The sequence below is a fragment of the Herpailurus yagouaroundi genome, unplaced genomic scaffold (genome assembly GCF_014898765.1).
Source record: "Herpailurus yagouaroundi ecotype Mexico unplaced genomic scaffold, PumYag 196, whole genome shotgun sequence".
In the NCBI taxonomy this organism is placed as follows: Eukaryota; Metazoa; Chordata; class Mammalia; order Carnivora; family Felidae; genus Herpailurus; species Herpailurus yagouaroundi.
Window position 1 is genome coordinate 12,154,570 of NW_024412427.1, and position 13,804 is coordinate 12,168,373.

The 13,804-nt window shown below is 45.8% G+C and overlaps 1 protein-coding gene across 1 annotated transcript in view; it reads left to right on the forward strand.

Annotated features, from left to right (window-relative positions):
• Nucleotides 1-10,435: 10,435 nt before the first annotated feature.
• The window catches only part of SNTA1 (syntrophin alpha 1), a 27,726-nt gene continuing 24,357 nt past the window's right edge, over nt 10,436-13,804 (forward strand). Inside the window, exon 1 of the mRNA XM_040447320.1 lies at nt 10,436-10,884. Coding sequence (XP_040303254.1) covers nt 10,575-10,884 — 310 coding nt within the window. The 5' untranslated portion in view covers nt 10,436-10,574. The remainder of the gene's footprint in view (nt 10,885-13,804) is intronic.

Here is a 13,804-nt window from a genome sequence, read left to right on the forward strand (position 1 = left end):
GGGGCTCGAACTCACGGACCGCGAGATCGTGACCTGGCTGAAGTCGGACGCTTAACCGACTGTGCCACCCAGGCGCCCCTGTTTTGTTTTTTTTTTAAGTAGGCTCCATGCCCAACATGGGGCTTGAACTCACAACCCTGTGATTAAGAGTTGCTTTCTGTACCAACTGAACCAGCCAGCCGCCCTGGATAGACCACATTTTGGTTATCCATTCATCAGTTGAGGGACATTTGGGTTGTTTCCACCTTTTGGCAATAATAATAATCATTGTCATAATAATAATGCTGTGAACAATTGTGTATAAATTTTTGTGAGGTCAAATATTTTCATTTCTCTCAGGTGCATACCTAAGAGTAGAATAACTGGGTCCTATGATAACCCTATATTTAACATTTAAGGAGCTGCCTAACTATAATACTAGAATCATTTATTTAAAAATTTTTTTTCTCAGAAATAAAATAAAATAAAATAAAATAAAATAAAATAAAATATTTTTCAGGGCGGTGTTGCCTGGGTGGCTCAGTCAGTTGAGCATCCAACTCTTGCTTTTGGCTCAGGTCATGATCTCCTGGTTTGTGGGTTCAAGCCCTACATCGGGCTTTGTGCTGACAGCTTGGAGACTGTTTCCAATTCTCTGTCTCCCTCTCTCTGCCCCTCCCCTGCTTGCACTCTCTATCAAAAATAAACATTAAAAATTTTTTTAAGTAATAAAAAATTTAAAAAAAATTTTAAAAGTAAACTCTACCCTCAACACGGTGCTCAAACTTATAACCCCAAGATCCAGAGTTCTGCGCTCTTCTGACTGAGCCAGCCAGGTGCCCCACACATGGCTCTTTCTTTTCTTTCTTTCTTTCTTTCTTTCTTTCTTTCTTTCTTTCTTTTTTTATTTTGAGAGAGAGGAAGTGTGCATGTGAGCAGGGGAGAGCAGAGATAGGGAGAGAGACAGAGAGTGAGAGAGAGAGAATCCCAAACAGGCCCTGCACTGCCAGCATAGAGCTCGACATGGGGTTTGAACCCACAAACTGTGAGATCATGACCTGAGCCAAAATAGGACACTTAACAGACTGAGCCACCCAAGCCTCCAGGTGAATAGGTTTTTTTCTTTTCTTTTTTTAAAATTTTATTTATTTTGAGAGTGTAAGAGAGAGCCCAAGTAGGGGAGGGGCAGAGAGAGAGAGAGCAAGAGCAAGAATGAGAGAGAGAGAGAGAGAGAGAGAGAGTGCACTGTCAGCTTGGAGCCCGATGTCGGGCTTGAATCCATGAACCGTGAGATCATGACCTGAGCCAAAACCAAAAGTTAGACATTTAACCAACCAAACAACCCAGGCACCCCTCTTTTTTTCTTTTTTTAAATTTAAGTACAATAAAACCTTGGTTTGCGAGCATAATTTGTTCCAGAAACATGCTTGTAATCCAAAGCAATTTTATATCAACCGAATTTCCCCATAAGAAATAATGGAAACTCAGATGATTCATTTCACAACCCAAAAATATTCATATAAAAATGATTACCATACTATAATATAATACAAAATAATAAAGAAAATACAAACTGTAAAGAAAAATAAACAAATTAACCTGCATTTACCTTTGAAAAACTTTGTAGCTGGTGTGAGGGAGATGAGAGAGGAGGCTTACTGTGTAGGACGACTTTCACTATCACTGACAGAATCACTGCTGTCTGTTGGCTCAACGGATTCTTTTTCTTTTCGTGCAACTTTAAAAAGGAACTTATCCAATGACACTTGTTTTTGCTTCCTTTTGAGGATTTCTGGGAAATGTGACATAGCATTGATGATCACCCACAATCCTACAGCGAGAGAGAGAGAGAGAGAGAGAGAGAGAAAAGAACCATTGGCTCAGTTATGATCATGTGACATTTGACATCACACAGGTACAACTCGTATTGCAAGACATTGTTTGTCAAGTTAAAATTTATTAGAAGTGATTGCTTATCTTGTGGAACACACACAGAAGAAGTCACTTGACATCCAAGGTTTTACTGTAATCTCTATGCCCAAGGTGGGGCTGGAACTCACAGCCCTGAGATCAAGAGTTGCCTGCTCTACTGGCTGAGCCAGCCAGGGGCCCCCAAACTTTTAATGATTAAAACAGCTTTAAATTTACCAAAAATAATGAGAATATTACAGAGAGTTCCCATACATTTCACGTCAAGTTTTCCTTATTAACAATATCTTATATTATTATGGTACATTTGTGACAATTAACCAATGTTGATACATTATTAGTATCTAAAGTTCATACTTTATTCAGATTTCCTTAGTTTTTGCCTAATGTCTTTTTCTGTTCCACCATCCTCCAGGATACTACACTACATTTAGGTGTCATGTCTCTTTAGGCTCCTCTTGGGTGTGGCAGTTTCTCAGACTTTCCTTATTTTTGATGACCTTGACAGTTTTGAGAACTAGTTGTGTATTTTGTAGAATAGGATTTGTCTGTTGTTTTTCTCATGATTAGACTTAGGTTATAGTCTTTTTTGTTGTTTTATTTTATTTTTTTGTTTTTAATGTTTATATATTTTTGAGACAGAGAGAGAGAGAGAGAGAGAGAGAGAGAGAGAGAGTGAGGGAGGGGCAGAGAGAGAGGGAGACACAGAACCTGAAGCAGGCTCCGGGCTCTGAGCTGTCAGCACAGAGCCTGACTCAGGGCTCATACCCATGAGCTGTGAGATCATGACCTGAGCCAAAATAGGATGCTTAATCAACTGAACCACCCAGACGCCCCAGATTATAGATTTTTGAAAGAAAGACCAAAAGACAGATTATCTACAAAAGGAAGGAGTATTTGACTGACAGCAAACCTGTCAATGGCTTCAATGGAAGACAGAGAAGACAGGGCTGAGGGAACATGCAGAGGGAAAATCTGCCAACCGAGAATTCCCGCTCAGTGAGACTATTTTTCAAGAACAGCATAAAATAAAAACACTTTCAGATAAAGAAAAGCAGAGATTTTCGTGTCTTTGGCGCTTTCCTTTCTTGTCCCCTTTGGGCTGTGCCTCATCCAGTGTCAGCTGGTCTGGGAATCCCGGTTTGCTACTGTGTGTGGTTAGTGGGATCAAAGGATACAGTATGGATTTTGGAGGAGGGCATCGCTGCTGGGCCTCAAAGAGAACCCAGGTAGACATCTACAGCCTTGGGTCTCTTCATCTGTATGATTTACTGTTGGCAGAAAGCAGACTTTGAGTGGACCCGGAGTGGTAAAGGGCTGGTGGGGAGCACTGTGAGCCACAGGGCAGTAGGTACATTGACTGCAGCCTGATCTGCCTGGTCTGTCCTGTACCAGGAGTTTCTCAACTATGGAGCTGGAATACAGGCTTCTTGAAAACCATTGACCCTGTGCTTTCTTGAGAAAGGGGAATTAATAGTTCTTGTTGAATCAGTCTCACGAGGCTTTTGTGTAACTTGAGGACTGTCTAGAGACCTGTGCCTGTTTTGAAGAATCAAGGATTACTGTTGGTTTTTTTTTTTAAATTTTTAAATGTTTATGTATTCTTGTGAGAGAGAGACAGAGCACGAGTGGGGGAGGGCCAGAGAGAGAGGGAGACAGAACCTGAGGCAGGCTCCAGTCTCTGACCTGTCAGCACAGAGTCTGATGCAGGGCTTGAACCCACGAACCATGAGATAATGACCTGAGCTGAAGTCAGACGCTTAGCTGACTGAGCTACCCAGGAGCCCCAAGGATTATTGTCAAACTTTGGTAAAATTTCTAACTTGTATCCTTCCTATCTGGAGAAAAAAAATAAAATTCTTTAAATCTAAAAAGGGAGAGAGAGACAAAAAGAAACTTTACCGTTAGTCTGCCCTCTTTCACTGTGGAAAATTCTAAAGGATATAATTCAGAGAGAAGGAAAATAATCCCAGAAGAAAGTTCTGAGATGTAAGAAAGAGCAAAAAGCAGAGAAAACACGTAGGTAACTCTGAAAGAATGTTCACTGTGTAAGGCAATGATGGTACCTAATTTGTGGGCTTAAGGGGAAAAAAATGAGCACCAAAATGCTAGATAAATGCAACAAATAATTAGGGAGAGAGTCATAGAAACAATAGAGTTAATACAATGAGAGAATATAACTTCCAATAGTAGAAAGAGAAGAGTCCATTTGTAAGATGTTTAAAAAATAGCAAATATAAACAATAGCTTCTTTAAGATTCATACATACACATTACCACAGCAATAAAATACAAGGATGTGAGTATAACAGAATTCATTAGTGGTCACTGGATGTGGGAAGGGGGAATGTGATCAGGGAGGGGGGTCAGAGGCCTCAGATGAATTGATCGTGTTCTGTTCTTTATTTTAGTATGTATGTATATATGCACATATTTATTTATGATCATGTTCTATTCCTTAAACTGCATGCTGGGTGCATGATTATTTTCTTCCTATTCTTTGTACATTAGCAAGATGTTTTAATTATTTTAAATTTATTTATTTATTTATTTATTTAATGTTTATTATTTTTGAGAGAGAAAGTGCGAGTGGGGGAGGGGCAGGGAGAGAGAGGGACAGAAGATCTGAAGCTGGCTCTGCACTGACAGAAGAGAGCCTGAGCGGGGCTTGAACCCACAAACCACAAGATGGTGACCTGAGCCGAAGTCAGGCACTTAACCGACTGAGCCACCTAGGCGCCCCTCAATATTTTTAATACTTAAGAAAATTAAATGTAATCCTATCAAACCAACCGTGTTAGTTCTCCACTGAAACCCTCCAGTATCCTCTAGCTTGGAATAAAATCTCGGTGTATTTCCTTGTCTCAGAGGATCTGCATTGTTTGGCTCCTGTGACCTCTCCGCACCTTCTCCCTTGGTTTTAAGCTAGAGCCATCCAACGAAGCCAAGGTCTTTCCTACCTGAAGACCTTCGCATGGACCCTTTCCTCCAGGCATAATTGGCTCCTTGTCAATTTTTAGGTTTTAGATTGAATATACCTCCTTCCCTGACTACCTTCCAGAAGGTCGTCTTGCCACTTGTTATTCTCTATTATTGTCCTCTGTTTATTTGTTTTCTTCAGGCACACATCAGTTTGATAATTATTTTATTTATTTCGTTTGTTTGTTTAAGAAAGACTCCCCCATTAGACCATGTATTCCACTAGGGCAGGACTGTATACATCTTATTTATTTATTTAGAATGAGTGGGGAAGAGGGGCAGAGAAAGAGAGAGAGAGAGGGAGAGAATCTCAGGTAGGTCTCAATCCCACAACCCTGGGATCATGACGTGAGCTGAAATCGAGAGTTGGATGCTCATGTGACTGAGCCACCCAAAAGCCCCTATTTATTTTTAAGTAGACTCCACACCCAGTGTGGGACTTGAATTCATGACCCTGAGATTAAGAATCACATATTGTATTGACTGAGTCAGCCAGGTGCCCTAGGACTGTACATATCTTGTCCACGGTCTATCCCCAATACATAGCATAGCACCTGCCTCAGAGTTGGGACTGAGTAAATATTTTTGAATGAATAAATAAATGAATTGATGTTAGATTGAGAGACAAGGCCCAGGAAGTGTTTGTTTTATTAGAAAATATGTGATTTTCCAGGGTGCATGATTGCCTCAGTCCATTAAGCTATTGACTCTTGATTTCGGCTGAGGTCATGATCTCGCAGTTGTGAGATGAAGCCCCACGTTGAACCCTGCATGGGCTCTGTGCTGTGTGTGGAGCTTGCTTGGGATTCTCTCTCTCTGCCCCTCCTCTGCTTGAGTGGGCGTTCTCTCTCTTAAAAATAAGTAAATAAACTTAAAAAAAAAAAAAAGCAGAGGGGCGCCTGGGTGGCTCAGTCGGGTTAAGCATCCAAGTTTAGCTCAAGTCATGATCTTGCTGTCTGTAAGTTCAAGCCCTGTGTCGGGCTCTGTGCTGACAGCTCAGAGCCTGGAGCCTGCTTCAGATTCTGTGTCTCCCTCTCTCCCTCTGACCCTTCCTCACTCATGCTCTGTCTCTCAAAAATGAATAAATGTTAAAAAAAAAGATGTGATTTTCCATACCTTCCTAGGTTGTCTTGAAGATTGAAGGAGATGATCTATGGAAAGCAGTTACGTTAAGCAGTGGGTCATGTAAACTTGCATTATTGCTGCCATCATTGGGTCTGCTTCCTGCCTTGGAGCCCGTGCATAGAGACCTCTCTACTTGACTAGGACCCCAGACTCTAGGTCCAAGGGGTTGAGCCTGCAGGGCCTTCAGTGGTAACTTGAGACTAGTAAACTGGGCAACTCCCCTTCCTCTTTCCTTTGCCCTTTCTCCTCTCGTCCCTTGGGGCTGAACTGGTTTCCTCTGGGAGCTCTGCCCTGGGGTTTGGTGGGGAGCCAGGCTTGTGTGTGTGTGTGTGTGTGTGTGTGTGTGTGTGTGTGTGTGTGTTTGGAAGGACAATTTCTGAGCCACAGCAGCAGAGAGACATCAGCTGACCACAGTGGTATTCCTCCAGGGAATTGGTACAGGGTTCCTGGGGGCAGGCTGACTGGGTCACAGCTGATTGGCATTGCCCATACTTTGTGATCAGACACAGACACACACACACACACACACACTCACACATATGCACATAAAACAACCATGCACATACTCATATATATACACACACACATACACATGTACATATACACATGCATACATCACTCTTTTTTTCTGGCTCTACATCCTCTTCCTTCTCTGCTAGCCTCCTTTTATTCTGTACACATTTACCCTTCTTCCTCCCTTTCCATTATAACCATTGAAAATAGTCCCCTAGGGGAGGAATTCTGTATTAGGGCTCTTTCTCACCAAGTTTGTCTGGGGCTCATTAAGTCTTTTTTAAGCAGGGCAATACGTGGGGGGACTTTTAAGGATCTGGCTCCAGGCTTTGGTCCTGGGAGAGGAATCTGGTCTCTTGCCTCCTGCTTGATCCCTCCTCCTCTCCCTCCCTACCTTCTGAGTGAAGCTTCCAAAGGCCAAGTAGGATGTAGTTCTCATTTATCATAAGTGTTTACTTTTGTCAGTAACTTACTTTTGTAAGTGTCCCTAATTTTCTCAGGTGGTTTCATCATCTTTAGAGCATAAAAGTCATACTTTAAAAAAAATTCTTTTTAATTTGTTTTGAGAGAGAGAGAGAGCATGAGCAGGGGAGGGGCAGAGAGAGAGGGAGAGAGAAGATCCTAAGCAGACTCTGAACTATCAGTGCAGAGCCCCACATAGGGCTTGAACCCATGAACCATTGAGATCATGACCTGAACTGAAATCAAGAGTCAGATGCTTAACCGACTGAGCCACCCAGGTGCCCCTAAAAGTCATACTTTTAAAATAGTGATGCGTAGGGGCACTTGGCTGGCTCAGTTGGAGGAGCATGTGACTCTTGATCTCGGGGTTGTGAGTTTAAGCCCCACATTGGGTGCAGAGATTGCTAAAAAAAAAAACTTAAAAAAATATCAGTGCATAACACTATATTTCCTTCTTTCTTCCTCCCATCCTTCCTTCCTCTCACTTTGTTTATTTTTCATATTTATTGAATATCATACATATGTCAGACCCTGTGTGTGTGTGTGTGTGTTAGTTGTGTCTTTTCTTTTTTAAAAGAAAAATTTTAAGTTTACGTATCTTTGAGAAAGAGCGAGAAAGAGCAGAGGAGGGGCAGAAAGAGAGAGAGAGAGAATCCCAAGCAGGCACTGCACCATTAGTGCCAAGCCTGATGAAGGGCTCAAACTCAGGAACAGTGAGTTCATGACCCGTGTGGAAATCGAAAGTTGGCTGTTTAACCAATTGAGCCACCCGGTGACCCTAGTTGTGTGTCTTTCTGTTTTGATACTTATCACTTTATTTAAAAAAAATTTTTTTTTTCAACATTTATTTATTTTTGGGACAGAGAGAGACAGAGCATGAACGGGGGAGGGGCAGAGAGAGAGGGAGACACACAGAATCAGAAACAGGCTCCAGGCTCTGAGCCATCAGCCCAGAGCCTGACGTGGGGCTCGAACTCACAGACCGCGAGATCGTGACCTGGCTGAAGTCGGACGCTTAACCGACTGCGCCACCCAGGGGCCCCAATACTTATCGCTTTAAATTAAAGCTATTTGATGCCTGTTTTCTAAGATAATTATAACTCATTTTTTGAATGCTTACTATGTACAGGAATTGTGCTAAGCAGTTTGCTGGCATTATTTATTTATCCCTTATAATAATCCCAAGGGTAGTAATTTTAATATTATCATTTTACAGATTATGAAATGGAAAGCTAAGGGGGTTAAACAAGTTATTTAGGACCATAGAGATAGAAAATGGAAAAGTTCTTCACCACCTTGGGATCCTGCCTCTCAGTGGGCTGTGTGTCCTGTGAGGTGAGCCCCTGTCTATCTTGTTTACAACTATCTTGTTGTAACTTAGTGCTTGTGTACCTAGCACTATGCCTAGCATATAGGGGGTATTCAATAAGTATTGTTGAATGAATGAATTGTAAGCTTGTTCTTTGCTGCTATGTGGCTGTGGGAGTGAATGGGTTTGGAAACCAGACAGAGTCAAGTTGGAATTGATGTCTGTTCTTACTAGTGCTGTGTCTCAATTTCCTCATCTATAAAATGGGAATAATATACACGGCTGTGCAGGATGTGTGAGATTTAAATAACAAAGTCTATAAATCAGCTAGCTCATATGCCAATGTACAGCAAGCTGAATAAATGACATCTATGTATTATATGTACATGTGTATATATAATACATATGTATTATGTATGTGGCCTCAGTGGGTTTTCAGTGGTATGGAGCCATTCCCTTATGGTTGGGACAGTTGGGTTGGTCTATAGTTATTTGCAAACATAAGTTTTCTGTGGACAACTTGTGTATGTACCTGTTTTCTTGTGAGTTTCCTTTTTCCCTTGATCGTATCTACCTGAAGGTGCAGAGAGTCTATATAATGATGTGGCCCTAAGGATTTATTGCCCAACACGTCCCTGCTAGGAGTGAAAGCTGGAGATGAGGGGCAGATATGAAGGCTGGGTGAGGTGTGTGATTTGGGAGGGGGGATTTTTCTGGTAATGATCCCACTTCACCTCTGTATTTGGCAGCTGTTTGGCAGTGGTTCACGGCCTAGTCTCTGGTGTCAACAAGTCAGGGTTTGAGTCCCAGCTCTGCCCTACTCACAAATGTGTGACGGGGGCCAGTTAGACCTTCTAAATCCAAGTTTTCCCTTCTGTGTAATGGGAGTGTCCTTGACTGTAGCTACTCCTCGAGGCTGCTGTGATGTTGGGATAACACAGGAACATGCTCTGATAGGCCTGGCCAATGGTAAAGCATTCAGTAAATAAAAACTGCCATATTGATTGCGCAGAAGTCACAGTTTACAATGCATTTTCGCATTGATTTAATCCTGACACAAACTCCATGAGGTAGGGATTATTGGGACCCCCCATTTCAAAGATAAGGACACTGAAGCCCAGAGAAGTGAAGTGACGAGATCAGGGTTGACATGGAGCTAACAGAGCGATGTCCAAACCCAGAGCCCCACCTTCCAGCCCTGTTTCCTCACATCAGGAATTCTGGGTTCTCCTCCAACCAGGTCTCTCAGTGTGGGACTTCAGGCTTTTCTCTATTCGACTTTTTTTTTTTTTAAACATTTATTTATTATTGAGAGACAGGAGACACAGAGCGTGAGCAGGGGAGGGGTAGAGAGAGGGGAAGACACAGAATCTGAAATAGGCTCCAGGCTCTGAGCTGTCAGCACAGAGCCCCACGCGGGGCTTGAACTCACAGACAGTGAGATCATGACCTGAGCCGAAGTCGGTCGCCCAACCAACTGAGCCACCCAGGCGCCCCAACCCTATTCGACTCTTAACAGAACAAGGGGTTAATCTCTTAAACTCCCAATTTCGACGTGCGGACCCTGTCCACCACCTCCCCAAGACCTAAGCAGAGACTGCAGTTTGCTCATCCCGGTGGGCGGGACCTGTCAGCTTTAGAAGCCACGCCCCAGCCAAGCCACGCCCACAGACCAAAGCCCCAGCTGGGAAACCAGCTCCTTCCAAACCCCAACTGAGAAGTCCCTGAGGGCTCGATGCCTGCCTCTTAAACGCAAACCGTGTCTCTGGAAAGCACCTCTCCGCCATACATAGCTCTGCCCCGACGGCCAAAGCCTCGCACCAGGATCCATGGTTCTCATCCACGTCGGAGAGCTACAGTCCTGCCTCGACGTCCTTGCCCAGCTCAGAGTCTCCGCGGCGGGATCCTGCTCCGGACACGAAGCACCGCCCCCGTATAGCCCCGCCCATCTCCCCACTCAACTGCTTCTCTCCTTACCTATTGACCCCTACCCCACCTGCACCCTTACGACCGCAACCCCGGAGTAGTCCCACACTGCATCCTTTAGATGCAGGGTGCAGCTCCAGTCCTCCAGCCAGCATGCCTGCGGCCCCGCCCCTCGCCGGTAGCCACACCCCCTGACAAGCCCCGCCCCCGAGGCTCCACCCCCAGCGGCCGGGGGTGGGGTGGCGGCTGGCCCAGCCGGGCCCCCGCTGCCCTCTGCCCTAGGCGCTCGGTCGGAGCGGGCCGGGCACTGCGGGGCTAGGCGAGCTCGGCGGCCCGGGGGCTCGGAGGCGAAGATGGCGTCAGGCAGGCGCTCCCCGCGCACCGGGCTGCTGGAACTGCGCGCCGGGGCTGGCCCGGGGGCTGGCGCCGAGAGGTGGCAGCGGGTGCTGCTCAGTCTGGCGGAGGACGCGCTGACCGTGAGCCCCGCCGACGGCGAGGTCGGCCCGGAGCCCGGCGCCCCACGGGAGCCGGAGCCCGCGCAGCTCAACGGCGCCGCCGAGCCCGGCGCGGCGCCTCCGCAACTGCCGGAGGCGCTGCTGCTCCAGCGGCGCCGCGTGACGGTGCGCAAGGCCGACGCCGGCGGGCTGGGCATCAGCATCAAAGGTGGGCTCAGGGGCACCGCGGGCACCGAGGGCACGGGGTCGCGGTGTCTGTGGGGCCGCCGAGGGCGCAGAGGTCGCGGGGGCTGGCAGCGTACGGAGGACATAGAGTTGGAAGATTTCTGTCTGGGGGCAAGGAGGGTGTCTGAGGGGACAGAGGGAACGAGGACACCTGAGCACCAAGGTCGGAGGGGTTTTGGGAGTCGGAGGCCTCCTCCGGAAGGCACAGGTGGAGGGGGTTGGGGAGCACCGAGGACAGGTGGGTGGGGAGTTCTGTGTGGAGGCATAGAGATGTCAGGGGTTGCATGGACATGAAGGATAAGAGGAGCCCCAGGGGAGCAAAGGATGGAGAAAGGGGATTGAGGCCTGGGAAGCTCCTAGGCAAGGAGGAGGAAGTCCCTGGGACACAACCAAGGTGGAGGGGAGGGGTAAGGCCCCGAGTTCGGAGCACAAGGGTGGTTTGGAGACCTGGGTAGACAGGCTGGGCTCACAGACCCGGGTCCAGAAAGGATCTAGAAATCTGAGGGTCCAGGGCCCTGTGTACCTAGATGGAGAGTCCTGACAACTGGGTTTGAGTTTCCTGATCCGGCCATCTCCACCTGGCCCAGAATTGAGAGGGGGTGACCATAGAGTTGCCTCTCTGAGAAATCTCATCCCCAATACAGAGAGCTTTCTTTAGGTTGCAAGCAGGTTATGTTTGAGTCCTGGATCCATGTTAACTTAGACAATCACTTCCCATCTCTGAACTTTAGTTTCCTTACTATATAATGAGGATGATGATAGAGTTGTAATGATTCTCTGAGAACAGGAGTCTGAAGTACTCACCCTGCCAACACATAGTAGGTTCCTGGTTAATTTTTGGTGTTAGATGAGAGGAAAAACAGAACCCAGGAAAGACTCCCAAAGCAACTAACCATAGTGCTTAAAATCTCTGCATACTCCCAGCCACTGGGTTTACCATTCCTACCCATCTGCTTCTCAGGTTGCTATCTGTGTTGGGAAGGGGTGTCAGCCCTTGTATCATCTTGGATATGCAGGTCTCTCTCCCTGGTGCTGGGTCTTATTCATTGGTGTCTCCAGACCCTTTGGCCTGGGTGAGGGGCTGGGGATGGTAGTGACTCAGCTACCACTGTGTGCTGAAGGCTGTGCCCAATACTCTAGGTTTATGATCTGTTTCATCCCAGCAAGAAATGGTAAAAAGTGGGGAGCATAATCTCCATTTTGCAGGTGAAGAAAGTGAGACTCACAAAAGTAAAACAATTTTCCCACGCTCACACAGTGAGTGACAGTGCTGGGATTTGAACTTCAATTATCAGGCCTCTTAAGTGCCGAGGGGTTTTGGTTCTTCCCTGTGGAAGGGCAGATTCCTAGGCAGCCAACCAAAGGAATCTAAAAGGGAGAAATGGGGAAGACAGAGAGTGGGCACCAGTCTTGTCCCTAAATTTTTTTTTTTTCAACGTTTATTTACTTTTTTGGGACAGAGAGAGAGAGCATGAACGGGGGAGGGGCAGAGAGAGAGGGAGACACAGAATCGGAAACAGGCTCCAGGCTCTGAGCCATCAGCCCAGAGCCCGACACGGGGCTCGAACTCACGGACCGCGAGATCGTGACCTGGCTGAAGTCGGACGCTTAACCGACTGCGCCACCCAGGCGCCCCACCAGTCTTGTCCCTAAATTCCAGAATGGGAAAGGGCAACAGGTCAATCCAGAAATTGCACACTCAATATGTCAAAGGAGGGAGGAACTTAGAGTTAATACAGAGTTCTATTTTATAGATAGACTAGCTGAGACTTGGAGAGAGCGTGGACTTTCCAAGGTCAGGTAAAGTTACGCCCTAGCTCCATAGTTCTAGGTGGGAAGGTACTTTTAGGAGGGGTCAGGGGAAAAAAAAAAAGGAGGGGTCAGGGAAAGTGTCAGCTCCATTCAGTTCTTCCTTGGTAGAGACTGAGCTCCTGTTGCCACGATAACCTCCCTTCCAGGGTCCAGACCAGCCTGGGGCAGCCTAGAATGATCATAGCTTCAAACTGGACTGAAGTCCTTAGTTTCAGGTGGAGAAGAGCAGGTATAAATAGAAACCCATTCCTTTCTAGGCTTCAAGCTCTGTGCAGTGCAGTGAGCCTGTGTGGGGGTCAGGAGAGGCATTCTAGTCCTACCTTTGCCATCAATTTGTTGTGTGACCTTGAAATAATGACCTTCTTTCTATGGGCAACTAGTTCCTCATCTTCAATATTTTGGGATGGACTGGTGATATGATATTTGAGGGCCTGACTTGCAGTCCACCATAGGGTTAAGAGTGTTGGTTCTGGAGCCAGGAGACCTGGGTTCAAGTACTGCTCTGCGGCCACTAACTAGCTGGATGACCTTGGGCTTCTCTCCATACCTCATTTTTCCTGATAGGAAACTGAGCATGCATGTGTGATTGGGGTGTTGTAAAGATGCAGTGAGACAACAGTGAAAGCATTTAGCACAGTGCTTGGCACTTGGTGTGTGGAACTAATGTGAACTATTATGACGATTCATATTTTAAAATGATATTCAAGGGGCGCCTGGGTGGCTCAGTCAGTTAAGTGTCCGACTTCAGCTCAGGTCATGATCTCACAGTTTGTGGGTTCAAGCCCCACATCGGGCTCTGTGCTGACAGTTCAGGAGCCTGGACCCTGCTTCGATTCTGTGTCTCCCTCTCTCTCTGCCCTTCCTCTGCTCACACTCCGTCTCTCTCTCTCAAAAATAAATAAATATTAAAAATAATTAAAAAAAATAAAAATGATATTCAAGAATTTATCATTCAGTAAGATGTATTAGCTTTCTTTGCACCAGAGATGCAATTTGGATAGGCTTTTGAAATCTAGACTTAAAAATTTTTATTTTATTTTATTTTATTTTATTTTATTTTATTTTATTTTATTTTATTTTATTTTATTTTA